Below are 21038 nucleotides of genomic sequence, written 5' to 3'. Positions count from 1 at the left end.
GTCATCTTTAAGTGAACTGTGCTCTTAAAGAATCTGTGAGTTGATTTTTATATCATTTATAACTACTTCAGTCAAGATTTTCTTAATATTAGAGACTTAAAATATGCTTTGTACACTGAATTGTGTAAGGTTTTTCTTCTCTTTTGGACTGTGTTCTAAATAGGCAGGGGCTATGGTAATTTTATCACTGTAACTCTAGTACCTAGCATCATGTCTGATAGAGAGCAGATAAGTCATTAAATATTTGCCAATTTTAAGACTACATATGTCTTACATCACACCCAATTCTGTATTTATGACCCTAACAAACCAGCCTTAATATTCTTTTTCCTAAGTAAGCATATAAAACGTTTATCTGTTTCATATGTTAGAGTTACATTTAAGATTTTTATTTTAAAATCATGTTCTACTAATAAAAGTTTTCATAAAGATAGGAAGAGAGAGCAAATGATTTTTTCAGATTCTTTCTGATCCCTGATTTTCCATATTGTAAGTAAATGGCTCAAGATCTTTGGTCCCAAATATACATTATCTATAATAAGGCAGTCAGTCACGACATAAACTACAAAAATAGTTTAAAGAGTTCATCTAAACCAGTAGTTTCCAATGTTGTTAGAAGACTTTGACAGTTCTTCAGGAGCTGCTTGTAAGGTAGATATGATAAGGTTAAACTAGTAATGGTTCCCACATCCCTCTTCTTGATTCAATCGGCAAAACATATTTGATAACATTGGAATTGGACATAAGATTTCATTTAAAAAAAAGGATTTAGGGGGAAAAAGGCTTATTAACAAATAGTGAAAAAAGGTTTATCATTACCTAAAACAATATTAATCTGGTCACAGCTGACATTTTTAATTATGTTTTTGTTTTGTCTAAAATACTTTAGGGATTAATATCTTTGGGAGATGTCATATTAGCAAAAATAAGAAAAAAAAATTCCATTTAGTCAACCAACTTGAAACACAGTTCTTTCTTCCAACACAGGACTATCTAATGCTCTAAGAATGTTCCTTTTTGTACAGTGATTAAGAGAATTTACATACCATGGCAAAGAAGCTATTTTTATTAGAAAATTGCTTTTAAATTATGCTTAGATTTTCATGTTCCATGTAAGCATTTAAAATACGAAACCTCTTTTAAAATACATTGGACCTTTCAACAATAGCCAAATTATGGAAAGAACCTAAATGTCCATCAACTGATGAATGGATAAAGAAGTTGTGGTTTATATATACAATGGAATACTACTTGGCAATGAGAAAGAATGAAATGTGGCCTTTTGTAGCAACATGGATGGAACTGGAGAGTGTGATGCTAAGTGAAATAAGCCATACAGAGAAAGACAGATACCATATGTTTTCACTCTTATGTGGATCCTGAGAAACTTAACAGAAGACTATGGAGGAGGGGAAGGGGAAAAAAAAAGTTACAGAGAGGTAAGGAGGCAAAACATAAGAGACTCTTAAAAACTGAGAATAAACTGAGGGTTGATGGGGGTGGGAGGGAGGAGAAAGTGGGTGATGGGAATTGAGGAGGGCACCTGTTGGGATGAGCACTGGGTGTTGTATGGAAACCAATTTGGCAATAAATTCCATATTAAAAAATTAAATAAGATGTATATACAAAAATAAATAAATAAAATAAAATACAATGGACTTTAAAAACTTGTATCAAAAATAGCTAGAGAAAAAACTGGAAACACCCAAAGGTCCATCATCTGTTTTATATCTACATAATGAACTACTACTCAGCAATAAAATGGAATGAACTATTGATACACACAGCAACATGGATGAATCAAAAACTACATACTGAATGGTCCTACAGGTATAAAACTAGAATATACAAGGTGGTCTATACTGACACAAGCAGGTTAGTAGCTGCCTAGAGAGCAAAATGGGGTAGGGAGGAAGAAATTACAAAGGGGCATGAGGAAACTTCTAAGAATGATGGTTATATTCACTGTTTTGAGTGTAGCTAGTGATGGTTTCACAGGTACATATGCCAAAACATCAAATTAAATACTTTAAATATATACAAGCTTACTATAAGACAATTCTACCAAAATAAAGCCTCAAAAAAAAAGACATGTTAATTTTCAGTGTAAAAGAATGTGTAAAAATCCGCCTGATAAATTTTTAAAGATTTCAGAACGTGAAACTACCATAGAATTTTTTAAGGTAGAAAATGTATAAGTTTAACTTATTACCTTTCAACTTTTGGAGACTGGGAATTTTCTATTCCTTTAAAACAAACTTTTTTGACATGATCTCCTGAACTGTGACCAGTAACAGATTTTTTTTCTTCTACTAAGAAATCCCGGAATGACTTAGATGAAACTGAATGTAGAGAAGATGCCCTGCAAAAGACAAAAGATCATGTTAAGACATCCATTTTTTAAAAGGTCAGTGCTAGAAATCACAATGGGAGAATGGGGAAAATGTACACCAAAAATTTTACAATATTATGTAATTAGTTTTTAAGGCGATGCTGGGTTCTTGCTGTCAGTTGTGAACTAATCAAAATGATGTGATTTAAAAAAAAAAAAAAAAACGATGGAGACCAACACTGAAGATAACCCAGATGTTGAAATTAACAATGATATTAAAAACAAGTATTATAACTATGCCTAAGGCAACAATAAAAAAATGTGCAGAATAAATTAAAGAATAAGCCCAGCGAAAAATAAAGAATAAGCCCAGAGAAAAACTATGAAAAAGAATAAAACAGAAATTCAAGAACTTTTAATTCAATATTTAAAAAACAAAATTCACCGATGAAGGTAACAGACAATTAGAAAAGAGTCAGTAAAACTGAAGATAAAGCAATACAAAATTTTGAATCTAAACAGAGGGAAGACTGAAAAAATTTCCACCATGGTGACTTAGATAATATCAAAAGGTCTACCATAAATATAACTGGGAGTCCCAGAAGGAGAGGTGAGAAATATGGCTGACAAAAATATTCAAAGAAACAATGCCCAAGCATTCCCCAAATCTGGTAGAAGATACAAATTTAAAGATTGAAGAATTTTAGCAAACCCCAAAGATCAATCTAAAGAAAACCATACTTAGGCACATGAGCAAACTGCTGAGAACCAAAGATCAAAAGAAAATCTTGAAAGCATCCACAGAAATACAACACAGTATGAAAACACTTATATTATTAGAAACAAGGATAGCCAAAAGACAGTAGAACAACATCTTTAATATGAGGAAAGTAAGGAAGAAAACTATCCATCCAGTTCTCTATATGAGTGAACCTGGACAAGGATCCTTTCCCAAGTCAGGCTCTGAAATGATTACAGTCCTCGTTGAACTCTGATTGCAGCAATGTAAGACTTGAGCCAGGGGCACCCATAAGCAATAACTCTGTGAAGCCATATCCAGAGGATATGAGACAATAGGACCCAAAGGAACTATGAGACAATAAACACTGGTTGTTTTAAGTCATTATTTAGGGATAATTTGTTACAAAGCAATAGATAATACAAGATACTACTGGAATTAAAAAGATAATAAAGATTATGATAACTTTGTGCAAATAAATTTGACAACTTACATAAAATGGACAAATATCTTGAAAATACAATTTATCAAAGATAACAAAAATAGAAATAAAAAAATATATAGACCTAGCTCTATTTAAAAAATTGAATCCTGCAGTTTTTTTATTGTAGAAAATGACAAATTGATTTTAAAATTTATATGAGAATACAAAAAAAAATTAGATTTGTCAAAGTATTCTTAAAGAAATACAAAGCTGGAAGAAGATAAAACAAGTCACAGGAATCAAGACAGAGTGGTACTGACATAAGGATTAACAGATCAATGGAAAAGAACAGAGAGCTTACATATAGAACCTCATATATACAGTCCTTCTACTTTCAATAATTAAATTACCAAAGCAATTCAGTGGTGAAAGTAATTATCTATAATAAACAAATGGTTTATAAAAGAAACCTTTACCTTTATCTCACACCATATCCCCAAATTAATTCAAGATGGGTCATATATCTAATATAAAAGCTAAGTATCCTAGAAGAAAACAGACGACTATAACTTGGTGGTAGGCAAAGGTTTCTTAGGACTTATATAAGAATAAACATCAACTACAGAAATGATGAATTACACTTAATGAAAATTAAAACTTCTCATCAGAAGATATTAAGAAAACAGAAAACATTTGCAAAACACATATGTGACAAATGACTTGTATCCAGACCATAAAAAGAACTCCTGGAACTCAAAACTTAAAAACACAAATAATAAAAGTCAAGGGAATTTCTTTTTTTTTTTTTTTTTTTAAATTTTTCAACGTTTATTTATTTTTGGGACAGAGACAGACAGAGCATGAACGGGGGAGGGGCAGAGAGAGAGGGAGACACAGAATCGGAAACAGGCTCCAGGCTCTGAGCCATCAGCCCAGAGCCCGACGCGGGGCTCGAACTCACGGACCGCGAGATCGTGACCTGGCTGAAGTCGGACGCTTAACCGACTGCGCCACCCAGGCACCCCAAGTCAAGGGAATTTCAAAAAGCAAAAAGGATTTGAATGTACACTTCACAAAGAAAGTATGCTAAAGATGAATAAACACATAAAAAGTACTCAGTATTCACCAGGGAAACACAAAACCTCAATGACAGGCTGCTACACACCTACCAGAATGGGTCAAATTAGTTGACAATACCAGTGCTGGCAAGAATATGAAATAACCAATACTCTCATACATTGTTGCTGGGAGGATAAAATGGTACCACAGTGCTGTGGGGAAAGGACTGGCAATTTTGTAATAAGTAAACATGTATCTTCTGTATAATCCAGCAATTCTCCCTGGTATTTATACAAAAGAAATTAAAATATATGTCTATTAAAAGGCCTACACAAGAATGTTCAAACAGCAGCTTTATTCACAATAGCCAAAAACTGGAAATAGTCCAGGTGTCCATCAACAGGAATAAATACAAACTGTGGTATATTCATACCTTGGAATACTACCGAGTAATAAAAGGGAATAAACTATTGGTTCACACAGCCCAGATAAATGTGAAAAACAGGCTGAATGAAAGAAAAAATATGCTGAATGAAAACAGAAAAAAGTATATAATGTTTTGTTCTCACATAAACTTCTAGAATGGGCAAAACTAATCTGAGGTCAAAAAAGAAAAATCACCACAGTGGTTGACATTGATACGGAGAAGGGACCAGGATGAAAAAGAACTTTTTGAAGAAAACTTTCAGCGATAATGGTAATGCCCAGCAATTTATTAAATAAAGATAATAAACAATGACCAAGTGAGGTTTCTTTCTCCTGGAATGCAAGGGTGATCTAACACTCACAGGATAAAAGAGAAAAATCCTATAGAAAAGTCCTATGATCTGAAATATGACATATATTTAGGGATAAAATTAACAAAACACAGATAGGCATGATCTATACACTGAAGACTATAAAAAATTGCTAAGAGAAACTAAGGAAGATCTAAAAGATATTACATGGTTCATGATTGGGAGACTCAATATTGTAAATTGTCAATCCAATTCATCTACAAACCCAAAACAATACCTAAAATTTTCTAGTAGGCATTTTTGATAAACTAATCTAAGATTTATACAAACATGGAAAAATTTAAATTAGAAAAAATAATTTTGTATAAAAAGAACAAAGCCAAAGAAATTATACTATCTGATTTCAATATTTACAAAAGCTATCATTATTAAGTCAGTATGATATGGGCTTAAGGATATATACATGTAGATCAAATGGAACTCAATAGGAGTCCAGAATTAGACTGACACATATATGGTCAACTGATTTCCAGCAAAAGTGCCAAGTAATAAAATGAGGAGAGGACAATCTTTTCAACAAATTGTGCTGGAACAACTAGATACCTGATAAGGAAAAAAAAAAAAAAAAAAAAAGGGTGGGGGGGGGAAGGGGAAACAAAAACCTTGGGCTCTATCTTACCCTATATATAAAAATAAATTTGAATCATAAACCCAATCGTAAAAGCTAAACTTATAAAACATCTAGATCAAAACAAAAACAAAATTTTTGTAACCTTAGTCAAAGACACAAAAAGCCCTAACATCAAATAACAACAAAAAACTGATGCAATGCATTTTATCAAAATGCAGAACTTCTGCTCCTCAAAAGATAATGTTAAGAAAATGAAAAGCGGGGCGCCTGGGTGGCGCAGTCGGTTAAGCGTCCGACTTCAGCCAGGTCACGATCTCGCGGTCCGTGAGTTCGAGCCCCGCGTCGGGCTCTGGGCTGATGGCTCAGAGCCTGGAGCCTGTTTCCGATTCTGTGTCTCCCTCTCTCTCTGCCCCTCCCCCATTCATGCTCTGTCTGTCTCTGTCCCAAAAATAAATAAACGTTGAAAAAAAATTAAAAAAAAAAAGAAAAAGAAAATGAAAAGCTAAACTACAGAGTGGAAGAAAATATTCACAAAACATCTATATCTAACAAAGGTCTTACTTCCAGAATATAAAACTCTAACAGTACTATATTAAGAAAATAAACTGCCCAATTTATAAGGCAAAAATCTGAAAATGCATCCCAAAGATATGAAAATGGCCAGTAAGCCCCTGAGAAATGTAAAATAAACCACACCTACCAGAATAGCCAAAATTAAAAAGATTAAGTGTACCAAGTGTTGGATAGGGTATGGAACAACAGGAATTATCACATACTACTGGCAGAAATGTAAAATATGACCATTCTGGAACACCTGGTGATTTTCTGATAAAGTCTAACATTCACTTAATATATGACCCAGCAATTTCAACCCTAAGTAAATAAAAATACAGGTCTATTAAGACTTGGATATAACTTTTTTTTTTTTCATAAAAACAAACTGGAAACCCAGTATTTCTCAACAAGAAAGGAAGAAATTACAGATACATGCAACAACATGGATGAATCTCCAAAACTTTAAGTTGAATGAAGGAAACAGAATATACTGGACTTTATAAAGTTCGAGAGCAGGCGAAAACTAAGTTATAGTGACAGAAATTTCATCAGTGGTGGCATGGGAGGAGGGTAGAGAGTGACTAAGAAAGGTATTTGGATGATGGACATATTTTTAAAATTTTCATTGGGGTGGTGAATATACAGATGTAAATACATTTGCCAAAACTTCTATATACAAAGTTAGTTCGTTTACTGTATTTAAATTATACCTTGATAACGTTATTAAAAAAAGAACAGAATAGAAAAGGAAATCTGCACTCCTTCCCAAAAGACTAAAATAAAGTTAAAAAATTCCAAGTTTTGGTAAAGAGGTGGAGAAAGAACAACTCATAGACCACTGATGAGAATGTTTTGTCTAAAATGAATCTAAAAATGAACACATGCATATCCTATGACCCAGTTATTCCTAGTTATATACCCAAGAGAAATGCAACTGTATGTATACCAAAGACATGAACTAGAATATCTATAGTAGAACCAATCCTAATAGTAAAAAAAGGAGGATACTCAAATGCTAACAAAAATTGAATGAATATTTACACAATGGATATTAGTACTCATCAAAATATGAATGAGTTTAATAAATATAACATTGAACAAAGGAACACAATTCTATTTATATATATTAAAAGAAAATCTATGGAAAGAAAAGTCAGAGGAGAGTGGATGATAAAAAAGATAGTGGGGTTGGTGGCTGGGGAGGGGGCATGGCAGGGTGGCAGGAGGGGCCTAGATACTGGTAATGTTACTTCTTGATTTGAATTCTGAGTGTGCAAGATGTGTTCAGTTTGTGAAAATTCAACCTATACACTTGTGATAACTGCACTTTTAAGTGTATATAATGTTTTAATAAAAAGTTACTTAAAATGTAAACCTAATTTTACATGGATAAAATAGAAATAAAAATTAAGTTGACCCTAAATACACAAAATTAATCATACTCACTATAGGTATAATACTTTGATAATTAAAAGTAGAATGTATTTTAGAATAATATTCACCAAAAACAGGCAAAAATTTAATCATCTATACAGACCAACTGAGCTTTCAAAGATCTCATACTCAGATTTTTATGATATCAGAATCTCTTAATAATCAATGCTTTATTTTACTATCAGTACAAAAGCAATTTGCAGGATAACAGTCAGGATTAGGCACACAGCCTCTGTTGCTAGACTTCCTGGGTTCAAATTTTGGCTCTGACCTTCATAAGTTAACCTTTGTGCTTCAGTTTCCTCATCAATAATATGAGGATAATGTTTGAGAATCAAATGTTAATTTATGGAAAAATACTTAAAATAGTACCTGTTACAGAGAAATGCTATGTAAGTCTTACTATCCATAATTTTCATAGCATTTAACAAAACTGTGATTTAAGAGAAAAAGAAGACAATGAGAACAAGGAAGTTCTGACATGAAGAAATATAATCAGTTATAATAGGCTTAGTATTTTTCTAAAGTCTGAGAAAAATTAAAAAGATAACCCTTATTATTTTGTACACTAGATCTACACCATATTCTTGGCATCATTTTCAGAATCCTTAACATTAGATAGTCAAAATTCTCAGCAATAATAATGTAAACAACTTCCAGGCCTAAGTTATTTTTTTTTTTCTATTTTCTTTACTCAGAACACAAAGTGGCCATGTCAATAAGTGAATACAAATGCTAACTGGATAATTCTCCAAAAAGTTAAACTCATACTTGGAAGAAACCTTAAAATCCATACCTAGATTAAGTTCATAAACTATTTGAGGTAGTCCATAAAAAAGTGAGGACTTCTAAAATCCTATATCTTGTCTGAATAACTCATTTGTACCTGAATCTGACCTAATTACCAAATTATATTTGTAAAACACTTTAACGTGCATCCTGTCATTTAATTCTTACAATAACAATCCTGAAAGATAAGCATTTTTATCATTTCCTATGTTTAAAAGAAGAGTATAACCAAAGTGCGGGGATCACGAGAGATAAGGCAGAACCAGTTCTTAATGATGGAACCCATCCTTGCCATCTAGTCTACTGTTGCCTTCTGTAAGAAATCAAGACAATACTTCCTATAAAGTGCCAAAGATAACACAGATACTGATGATCCACACTTTGTTTTGCTATCGTATGAGATAAGCATCAATTCATACAAAACTAAAAATTTTCACCAAATTTCTATTTGCTCAATAAAGATTAGATCAATACAAAATGTCTCACATAAGATTTTTCTAAGAAAAAAGTTCACCAAAATTTAATACATATTATAACCATATTACAAATTAAGTTATAACTTATTAAAATATTAATGGCTAAAATTTACATATTTGATTAGACATTGTTGAATATACTAAAATGTTTCATGCTTTGACTCAGTTTCAGCTTCATAATACTCCTGTGAAATGGGTACTATTTTTAACTTTATTTATAGACAAGGAAAGTAAGACCAAGAAAGATTAAAAAACTGATCTAAGTTTACATTATTCCCAAGTAACAGATACAGGATTTAAACTCAAGCAAGACTCACTCCAGAACCTAAGCTTAATCACTATACTGCTGTGCCCATATTTAAAAGTTCTTTACTCTAAGTAAAACCTTAAATCACATCAGAGAAATTTTCCTTAGAGATTTGTACTAGAAACATGATCTACTAAGGTATTCATGCTAAAAATATTTCTTCAAAAGAAACTTACCTATAACTTGACGAAAAATTTTCCCCAAACACGTACATACACAAAACATAATAAAAAGTTAAACATATATACAAAAGAAATCACTCCCCATTTCTTTAACAACTCTTTCCTCCTCCCCAAAGCACACATACCTAACAGTTTCCATTGACAAGGTAACTATGGTGTAAAGTACAGTGTAACATTAGCAATTTGCGAACACTGCTGGCAAAAATTCTTGCTGGAGAATCTATTGAATGTCCCCTGTAAGTAATTCATATTTCTAAATACAGAAATTTCATAATGATCTGAAAAGCACAAGTTGTCAGATTTATCCTAGCAGTAATTTAGGGACTCCTAGATATAAATGACATATATACTTCTTAAAAACTCTGAATTTTTTTTTTTAAAACTACTGATAATATCTCCTTTGGAACAAATATAAGTAACAGCGCTTACAAAATATCTTAAACTCACATGTTCATTAATCATGCTTACTGGTTACCTATAAAAATGACTTACCCAGATTTCTTTAAATGAGTTCTACTATTCTTTCCACTGATGATGCCATAATTTGGAACAGTGTCTGATTTCCCATGATTTTGCTTTCCTAACCCAGGCTCTGGCTACTTGCCATCTTAGCAGCCACAGTAACTTTATGAAGAAGCATTTGTAGACACTTACAGCCACACTAAAACTTAATCAAGATTTTGTTTCTCAGCTACAGCAGCCCTGAAATTTTTGCCTTAAGAAATAAAATTTTCAGCTCTAAAGAGTTAAACATTGAAATTAGTTTATAATTTATGGGTTACCTGTATATGGAATTTGGAAGAATTTATATTTATACATCAAGCCAGGCCACAAAGCTTGCGCATTCTTCCACTCAAGATGGTGAGAAATGTATTATTTCTCCAAGTAAAACTGTTGATAATGAAAACTGGCCAACTCTCAAATACACTTGGTGTTTGCACACTAGATTTAAATTCAGCCAATCAGAACTTATTCTAATGCAAGAAAACAGTTGTCTTTAATACATATTGCCACACCTAACTGTAGACAGCAGGAGCACAACTATGTACTACGAGTTATATAAACTAGGTGAACGAATCTGCCAACAAACTAGTGAAAATCCTTCCCATAATCAGAAGCAGACTCACAGCGCTAATTTGTGATGTGCTAAGAAGTTGCACCTTAACCTCAAGATAAAAACATAGCATAAAAAATCTTGTAAGGAAAAAAAATCTTGTTAGAGGATTCTTCAGGATGAGGAAGATACACTTTTAAGAAATATCTTTAAAAACTTAAATCACTACAATACTGAATATACTTTATAAATACAATCTGTAAATCAGATTAAAATGCTAATTTAAGCTTTTCTAATTTATTCATAGCACAGTAAAATTTAAATCTGACCAAGTTTCATTAGATGAACACTTACATGGGATACTCTCAGTAAAACAAATCTATTTCATTTTTAGTTTCTTCAAACATATACTACCATATATTTGCACCCTATGTGTAAAAAGTATTCAACAATCAAATAATGATTATTTCCATTTATACTAAATATGGATCAAAATTCATGAATACCAACCATTTTATAAATAGGTTCTTAAAATCTCTAACAAATATTTTATTAGTTCCATTAACTTATAAAATTTCCATAACAAAACAAAGCATATGTATATATTTTATATGTTTATTTGATTTTTAGATACATATTGACAAATTAATACCTATATTTTGCTAAGTTCCATCAGCCCACTGTACAATGAGTACAAATAAAAGTACATATATTCAGGGGCGCCAGGGTGGCGCAGTTGGTTAAGCGTCCGACTTCAGCCAGGTCACGATCTCGCGGTCCATGAGTTCGAGCCCCGCGTCAGGCTCTGGGCTGATGGCTCAGAGCCTGGAGCCTGTTTCCGATTCTGTGTCTCCCTCTCTCTCTGCCCCTCCCCCGTTCATGCTCTGTCTCTCTCTGTCCCAAAAATAAATAAACGTTGAAAACAAACAAAAAAAAAAAATTTAAAAAAAAATACATATATTCAGAAGAATTTAGCAGAAAGAAACTTTAAAAGATCCTTCAGATACCAAAAATATAGTCTCAAGAAGCCAAAAATGCACAAAAAGTGCATAAATAATTTTATAATTCACTTTGATAATAATTCAGAATAAAATTATAATTAAACTTACTTGGTATCCTAAGATACATAAAATTATTGATTAGTTTGTACTTTTTAATTTTATTAAAGTATGGTTGACATACATTATATTAGTTTCAGGTGATTCAACATTTATATACACTGAAATGATCACCCACCATAATCTAGCTACCATCTGGCAGTAACATTGTTACACATTATTAACTATATTTCCTACTCTGCATTGTATCTATGTGTCTTATTTATTTTATGACTGGAAGTGTGTTACTTTGACTTTTTAATCCCCTTCCCCTTCTCCCATCTGGCAACCACCAGACTGTTCTTTGTATGAATGAGTCTGTTTCTGTTTTGTTCATTTGTTTTTTAGATTTTATATATAAGGAAAATCATAGAGTATTTCTTTCTCCTCCTTATCTCACCTAGCATAATATCTTCTAGGTCCATCCACTTTGTTGCAAATGCCAAGATTTCATTGTTTTTTATGGCTCATATACCACTGTGTGTGTATATATACACACACATACATAACACATCTTTATCCATTTATCCATCAATGGTACTTACTTGTATCATATCATGGCTATTATAAATATTGCTGCAAAGAACACAGGATTCTATATTTATCTTTTCCAATGAGTGTTTTCATCTTCTTCAGATAAGTACCCAGAAGGAGAACTGCAGGATCATACGGAAGCTCTATTTTTAATTTTGTGGGAAACCTTCATATGGTTTTCGATAGTTGCTGTACCATTTTGCATTCCAATAGTGCATGAGAGTTCCATTTTCAACACATCCTCACCAACACTTATTATTGTCTTTTGACAATCATCATTCTGACAGAAGTGTGGTATCTCAATGTGGTTTTGATTTGCATTTTTCAGATGATTAGTGATGCTGAACATCTTTTCACATGTCTATTAGTTACCTCTTTGTATGTCTTCTTTGGAAAAATGCCTATTCAGGTCCTCAGCCCATTTTTTACTTGAGTTGGGTTTTGTTTTTTTTTTTTTGGATATTGAGTTGTAGGAATTCTTTATGTATTTTTGATATTAATCCCTGATCAGTCATATCATTTGCAATTATCTTCTCCAAATTAGTAGGCTGCCTTTTCATTTTGTTGTTCACACTGATGTCTAAGAGCTTACCACCTCCATTTCCTTCTAGTAGTTTTATGGTTTCTGTCCTTAAGTCTTTAATGGATTCTGAGTTTATTTTTGGATATGGTATAAGGAAATGGCCCAGTTTTCCCAACACCATTTGTTGAAGAGATGTGTTCTTTTCTCCTTATATGTTCTTGCTTCTTTTGTCAAAGATTAATTGACCATATAAGCATGAGTTTATTTATAGACTCTGTATTCCACACCATTGATCTATGTGTCTGTTTTTGTGCCAGTACCATACCTGTTTTGATTATTACAGCTTTGTTCTTTCTCAAGATTACTTGGGCTGTTCAGGTTATTTTGTGATTTCATACAAATTTTAGGATTATTTCTTCTAGTCCTATGAAAAATGCCCTTGTTATTTTGATAGGGACAGCACTGAATCTATAGATTGCTCTTGGTAGTATGGATCATTTTCTGGGTTATTTAAAATGATGTGTGTGTTATCTGTTGTATTATGGGACAAAGTGAGCTTACGGTCCTCCTAATCTGCCATCTTCCCTGGGATCCTCCCCTACTTTTTGTTTTTAAATAATAAAAGTGAATAATGGCATAGCTAAAACTATATTACTAAGCCCAAAGCTTCCTCATGTGCTTTGTTAATTCTCTCAAGTTACAGATATTTAGTATCTTGAGAGCTGATCCAAGAACTTTCTTTTTATCTTTTCTATACTTTTCTTAATATTTATTTTTTGAGAGAGAAAGAGAGAGAACAAGTTGGGTAGGGACAGAGAGAGGGAGACACAGAATCCAAAGCAGGCTCCAGGATCTGAGCTGTCAGCACAGGCCTGACATGGGGCTCCAACTGACAAGCCATGAGATCATGACCTGAGCTAAGTTGGACGTTAAGTGAATGAGCCACCCAGCTGCCCCTCCATACTTTTCTTTAGGGAAAACACAACTCAATGTTCTAACAGCTATCCCACAAACCCTACAGAGGGTGACCAAATCAGTCTACCATAGTCCATATATAGAAGGTGTGCACAAATACTGATGAATTTAAACATTCTACTAAACCCATTCTCTCAAGTTTTACTCTCTTTTATTCTTTACCTGGGTTTTCCCACATCTTCCTTTACTTTCTTTTCTGTGATCATGCTTTAGATCTGTAGTAAGTGGTTCTGACAGGCTACAAAGAAAAGGGAGGATGGAAGGGGGGCAGGAAGTACAACCTATTTTATACACCTCAAAACTGCTATCTGACCTCTTTGGAGATTACTCCTATTAATCTCCAAATTACAGGTAAACGGTAATGGAGAAAATCTCTATAATAGCAAGTAAATACTCCTGCTTACAGAAGTGACAATGAGGGGTGCCTGGGTGGCTCAGTTGGTTAAGCGTCTCACTCTTTTTTCTTTTAATTTTTTTTTTTTTAACATTTATTTATTTTTGAGACAGAGAGAGACAGAGCATGAACGGGGGAGGGTCAGAGAGAGAGAGGGAGACACAGAATCTGAAACAGGCTCCAGGCTCTGAGCTGTCAGCACAGAGCCTGACGCAGGGCTTGAACTCACGAACCGCGAGATCATGACCTGAGCCAAAGTCGGAGGCTTAACCGACTGAGCCACCCAGGCGCCCCAAGCGTCTGACTCTTGATTTCGGCTCAGGTCGCAATCTCAGTTTGTGAGATCGAGCCCCACATCAGGCTCTGCACTGACAGCGTGGAGCCTCCTCAGGATTCTTTCTCTCTATTCTCTTTCAAAATAAATAAACACTTAAAAAATAAACAAGTGATAACGAAAACCAAGATTATTAACACTGCAAAGATATTCATGATGTATACAGAAGGACAAAGAAATTAAGGTGGTAAAAAATTGTTTATCCAATTTTTCTATGCTATATATTGTTTCTTACAACAAATGAAAAAAATGTAAGGCTCCTTCCTTAAATTACTTTAGTAATACATGCTAATTAGAATACCAAGAAGAAACTGTATCTATACAAAACATTTTGAAATCTATAATAGAAAGAATGACGAACAAATGAACAAACCATGGTGCATATGTCAAAACAAAAAAATTATTTTCCAAGGTCTAATTTTTAAGTTAAAGAGAGGAGTGAAATACTTGAAAAGTTAGGAGGGAAACCCAGAAGCCAAGAACTACCTTAAAAGGTAACACACAGATCTCTGCCTATTTTAATAAAACTTAAAGCATACCATGCATTCACTGGTTTCGGAGTTTTTGAAGGAGCAGTTAAAGCTGTTTCCATGCTACTTGTTCCTGAATTATTTTCTTTGGTAGTCATTGCAATCATTTTTCGTTGCTTCTGAGAAAGTTTAACTCCATGAGAAATCATTTTGCTAGAAATTAAATGAATTAGCATTAATTTCTGCTTAATGGAGGTTACAGGTAATTATACTGCTTTCTGTTTATTTGATGTGATTTTACTATTACTGGATCAAAATGGCCATAAGATTCAAGAGTGACAATATCAGTTTATACTATCGACGATCAAATAACAGTTACTAAATGAGCCTTCCTACTAATACATTTACATCACACTTGCACCAGAAATAGTCCACAATGATACTTTAGAGGCAAATTTCTGACAACACCATATTCTACATGAGTTGGACTACCAACCAACTCAATCTTTGGCATGTATTTAAGAAATGTTACGAAGGCTATAAGCCTAAATAAAAAAGAGTTTATAACTTAGTTTGACATCAAAAGCAGAAAAACAAAACAAAAAAAGTCCAGTAGGTCTTTCTAATTGAGTTTAACATCAAATGCAGAAAAAGAGTATAGTAGGTCTTTCTAATTCTTTAGGACAGAACTATAAAACAACATGGTCTTTCCTTTTTTATGAGTTTTTAACCAACCCCAAATTTGTCTTTGGTGTAGCTCCACATTTTTGTCTATTTTCTTCAATTTGCATGATGGTTCGGAGATCCATGACAGGAGGGCTGACAGGACTAAAATACATATAAAATTTACTTTACAATACAGTTATTTATCCATAAAGTCCAATACCCAAACTTCACTGAAACTATAAATTATATGTAAGATTGATAATGAAAGGATAATTTAGGTTTATTTTGTCAGCTGTGGCCAACTTCAAAAAGGATACTTTGAATGAAAGCTACTTTTATATATATATAAATAACTAAAATGCATCCAAAGTAATAACATAAAACTGAAACTCTTAAAGAAAAAAACAAAACCAAAAAAAAAAAAAAAAAGCCAAACAACAGAATAATTCTTATCTAACTTAGGCATAAGAAACTGAAGTTCTGTTTAAATTCTTAACCTTTAAGATGAACAGAATTTGAAAATTATATTCTGTTTTTAACAAAATTCTTACTACTGTCTAATGATACCAACCACAAAAATTTTAAAGTAAAATTTGGGGATGTTCAATAATATTAGAAACCCACCAGAGGAAGTTGTACTATAATGAGAAAAAACAAATTCTACCATCCTTAGAAACAGCCGATCTATTTTGCTGACTTTACATCAAGCCAATTATCTTAAAACACATTCAATAAAATAGTCTAGTGATTAGAAGATGCTTCTTGGGGTTCCCACAAATATGTTTACTTAAAAGGCAAAAAAATTGAGACTGATTTCTAAACTACTTTTAGACTATGAAACAACATAAACTGGCACATCATAATCTGGTCTTCCAACTTTGCAAAATACAGCATATTTCAAAATAATTATGTAAATATAATTGGTAAGTCAATTAACAGTTTTAGCCTATTATAAACCATAGTAGGTGTATAAATATGAAGCACAAGCTCAATAATTACTCTGAAAGAGTGCATTCTAATTATATCGACTCCTTCAATTAAAAAAATTGACTTTTCTAAATAAAAGAAAACTATGGATGCAATATAGGCAAGTTAAAAGCAGTGTGACATTGTTCTGAAAATTAACTGTGAATAACAATGTATTTTGTGAGATCTTAAATACCCCTTAATGTGCTAAAAAGAAAAAAGAAAAAAAAAGATACAATAAACCTACAAATGACAAAATGGTCTTCCTGAATGGGAGTTTTAATATATACTATCAAAAAAATAGCTTATTATTAAGTCACTATATATCTAGATATAGATATCTGTGGGTTATATAGTATTTACTGGCATTCACAAATGACAGTACAAAGGGAACTAAATTCTGTCTGGGGAAAAAAGTGCCTATTTTAGCTAGCTAGTAATCTGTATGCATCTAGGTAATTTTCTGTGTATTAGAAATTTACATTAATACTTTTTAAATGTGCTTTATTAAAAATTTCCATTTGACTAAAAATAAATAGTATTTCTCCAACTAACAGGTACAGAACAAGATGAAAATCCTACCTGAAAGAGCCAGCAACCCAACTGGAAGAGCTTGTAGTATCAATTTTGTTACTGGGAATGGTCTGTGGAGCAGATATGTTAAGTATTGGTGATTTTTCCCATGGTTTTAAATCTTCCCTAGAATATGCAGAAGGTGTACCATTAAGATATGGTTTAATTTTCCCCTGGAGGTAAAAAAAAAAAAAAAAAAAAAAAACCCAAACATTAAAAAATAAATAGTAGACACCTATTGGTACTTAATAAATATTGGTTAAATTATATTAAAGCATAAAATCTTATAACAATAATCATCTAGCATTCTTCTACTTTAGCATCTTAACCAATTCTCAAAACTTCTAAGTCACTATAACCCAGTTACCATGAGCTTTGAGAATAATTTTTAGGAAAGTAAGTTTGCACATTGAATTCCCATTAATATGAGCATTAAGTAAAAATGTTAATAAACGTTGCTGAAATAAGATATGAAGCAGTAACTTTAAAATTAATGTCCATGACTTTATACCAAACTTTCATTTTGTTTCATATTAATGTCATATAATTCATTCTGAATAAAATTAAAGGTAAATAATACTGACAGCTGAAAAGGAACCTTAAAACAATTGCCATTATAATAGGTCAAGGAAGTTATTAAAATGGTTATTTCCATTGCTAGGACAGATTCTTATTGCCAAACATTCACAGCATGCCTTTAATTTTCCTTTTAAACCTCAACTGTCCTCCACACCAACCTTGGTGTTAATATGAATTGCCCCAAAACCTCTATCTAGCTATATTAAAAAAAAAACAAAAAAAAAATCAATTCTTGAGGCCTAGAAGACTAAGAAGAACAGATAAATTTTCCACTGTCTCATGAATTTCTCGAAGTGCTAATAGTTTTGTGGAGGACTACGGATTAGAGAAAAATGACCTATATCTAATAAGTTAGACATTTTCCTTTCCTGTACATTAACAATTATGGAACAAAATGTTAAGAGATGTCTAAAAAATGGACTCTCCGGCATTAAACTGGACTAGAAATTCTGCATTTTATGTCAATTGTGCTGGACCAGGAGAACTCCATTCCAGCCTGTATTGCTCCCATTAACATGATAGAGGGAAGAGACTATGCAGAATTTGAAGTTAGGCTTCCTTTCAAAATCATTTTCCTTTGACAGTTCTTTGGTGTTAACTGACATTTCACAAAGTAAATTTCAAGTAATTTAGCTATAAATATATTTTTCCAGATGTCTATACAGTGTTGCTATCTTCTGCATCAACATTATATTTTAATTTACAGAAAGAGGATTAGAAATGTAATGTCATAGAGGGCTGAAACTGCCATTAAAATCTTTAAAACTAGAAACATAATGCAAATTTGAGAAAACTAATATTACATATATTACTAATCATATGTATTTTTTTATAAACCAGCCAGGAGAGTATTTTAAAGTTAGAGCAAAAAATAATAAAAACTAACAATAAATTATATAAAGATCTAAAATCTGAAGTTAAGAAAACAGTGCATTAATAAATAAAAACAAACCTCAATTTTATCTGACTGAAATCCTGCTGTGAAATCTGGGGAATGTAAATCTCTAGGACTACCCACTCCTGCATAGCTTCCTTCAGAATCTGATGTCAGCAGTTCTGGAAGAGATTCCACAGAATTGGTCTTACCAGATTTTAATAATCCTAAAAGGTAAAAATTTTAAAACACTTAAAATACAGTAAACATGTGTATATTACATTCAGTGAATTAAATAGAGCTAAAAGCTTCCATTTATCCAGATTTAATAACATTTAAATTCTATTCACTGTATCAAATCTTGACAATTCAAGCTAACTGAAGAAAAAAGTTAAAGTAAAAAACTAAAACAGGGGACTTTAATAAAACAGCAGTTTTATCCATTTCAATTATATAGCAATTATGCAATAAACATTAAGGAAGACACTTCTTTGGGATCTGCTTTGAGAAGTGATTCAGAACTTCTTTCTCCCCATTAAAAAAAAAAAAAAGACAAAATTAATAAACTTCAGACCATCCCCTTTCTCATCTGTCTCTCTGTACCAAGTTCTCTGCACGCATGCAGACGGGGATTGGCCTCATTCTGTGTGGGAGGAACACTGTGGCCTTTCTACCTCTCATCTAGTCAAAGACTGGATGACTTTGGCCCTATAGCAGAGGTTATGCTGAAGCCAACCGTGGCCTGATTGACAGTTTTTACTTCTGGAGAGGGGGATGGAATCTGTGGATTGACAGCTACTTTAATTAGCCTATTGCCTAAAGCAAAGGGCTGTTATGAAATGTACATACCATTTCTTCTCCCAGACAAGCTAAATACCTGTTTCCCTGCCATATTTGGTATCCAGATTCATTAGTAGATCAAAGTCATTTCAAATATAAACAGAGAAAACAAACTTTTGCTTAAGTTCATGTGTTTACTTTCACATATTTCAAATTTAGTAGAATCTAAATGAGGTAGCAAAAAAACACATGACATGAGCTATAACTAAAAATTTGACTTAAAAATAAATAAAACAGGGGCGCCTGGGTGGCGCAGTCGGTTAAGCGTCCGGCTTCAGCCAGGTCACGATCTCGCGGTCCGTGAGTTCGAGCCCCGCGTCAGGCTCTGGGCGGATGGCTCAGAGCCTGGAGCCTGGTTCCGATTCTGTGTCTCCCTCTCTCTCTGCCCCTCCCCCGTTCATGCTCTGTCTCTCTCTGTCCCAAAAATAAATAAACGATGAAAAAAAAATTAAAAAAAAAAAAATAAAAAAATAAATAAATAAATAAATAAAACACATTTTGCAACAATGTGGATGAACCAGAGTGTATTATGCTAAGTGAAATAAGTCAGAGAAAGACAAATATATGACTGCACTCATTTGTGGAATTTAAGAAATAAAACAGATAAATACAGGGGAAGGAAAGCAAAAAAGATAAAAAACAGAGAGGTAGACAAACCATAAGAGTCTCTTAAATACAGAGTACAAATGGAGGGTTGCTGGTGGGGTGCTGGGTGGGGGGATGGGCTAAATGGTAGTAGGCATTAAGGAGAACACTTGTTGGGATGAGCATTGGGTGTTATATGTAAGTGATGAATCACTAAATTCTATTCCTGAAATCATTATTACACTGTATGTTAAATTGGACTTAAATTTTTAAAAAGGAAAATAAATAAAACATACTGTCTCTTATATATTTAAATAAGTGGGTTTTCCTTAAAGTAAATCACTCTGACAAGATATATGCCTCTTTTGTTGCTGTCACTGCTCAAATAGTTTGGAAATAACATTCAGCACTCCCCCCATCTTTTAAATATTTTTAAGAGCAGCAAATTTTTAAGAGAGTATATTTAATGCCAGAATGCTACCAAAAGTCAATTAGAAATAAATCTAATGAATAAAGAGGATGTTTAAACTGGCCAACAATTATTTTTAGTATAAACATTTTCACAGATGGTCTTCTAACATAAAGGATCACACAACGAAGTTTACTTCCAGAACAGGCTTTTTGGCCCCAATTAAATTTGACCTTTCAATCATTATCTGCTTTGGCCACAGAAAGAGTAGTAAAGCAGGAAGAATAAGAACTGGAATCAAAAAAAATAAATTCTATTTCTGTCTGTCACTACCTCAAATCACTGAAGTTTTCTGCGCTTTTGTTTCCTCAGGTTTAAAGGAAGGGACAAAAATTTAGTTCATTACTAATGTCTCTTCCATCTCTGAAATATAAAGATTCTAACACGTGTGCTAATAATACCATTATTTAAAACAAACTAAATATCTGCTTTTTCCCTAA

General features: G+C 32.7%; 1 protein-coding gene and 1 long non-coding RNA gene across 3 annotated transcripts in view; one reads left to right on the top strand and one right to left on the bottom strand.

Annotated features, from left to right (window-relative positions):
• LOC124528125 (uncharacterized) overlaps window positions 1-17424 on the top strand; it is a 98805-nt gene extending 81381 nt beyond the window's left edge. The window contains exon 3 of the long non-coding RNA XR_006966097.1: window positions 17236-17424. This is a non-coding gene — a long non-coding RNA (uncharacterized LOC124528125). The remainder of the gene's footprint in view (window positions 1-17235) is intronic.
• IBTK (inhibitor of Bruton tyrosine kinase) overlaps window positions 1-21038 on the bottom strand; it is a 92326-nt gene that overhangs the window by 10903 nt on the left and 60385 nt on the right. For both annotated transcript variants that reach the window (XM_047101499.1, XM_047101500.1), the window contains exons 22-26: window positions 18783-18931; window positions 17261-17424; window positions 15782-15874; window positions 15116-15259; window positions 2213-2362 (exon numbers count right to left, since the gene is read on the bottom strand). In XM_047101499.1, the coding sequence (XP_046957455.1) occupies window positions 2213-2362; window positions 15116-15259; window positions 15782-15874; window positions 17261-17424; window positions 18783-18931 (700 nt within the window). The remainder of the gene's footprint in view (window positions 1-2212; window positions 2363-15115; window positions 15260-15781; window positions 15875-17260; window positions 17425-18782; window positions 18932-21038) is intronic.

Source organism: Lynx rufus, unplaced genomic scaffold (genome assembly GCF_022079265.1).
Source record: "Lynx rufus isolate CCGP_SWC_20201006 ecotype Redwood Valley unplaced genomic scaffold, mLynRuf1.p SCAF_6, whole genome shotgun sequence".
Taxonomy (NCBI): domain Eukaryota; kingdom Metazoa; phylum Chordata; class Mammalia; order Carnivora; family Felidae; genus Lynx; species Lynx rufus.
Note: the sequence above shows the minus strand (reverse complement) of the source record. Positions and strands in the feature narration are given on the sequence as shown.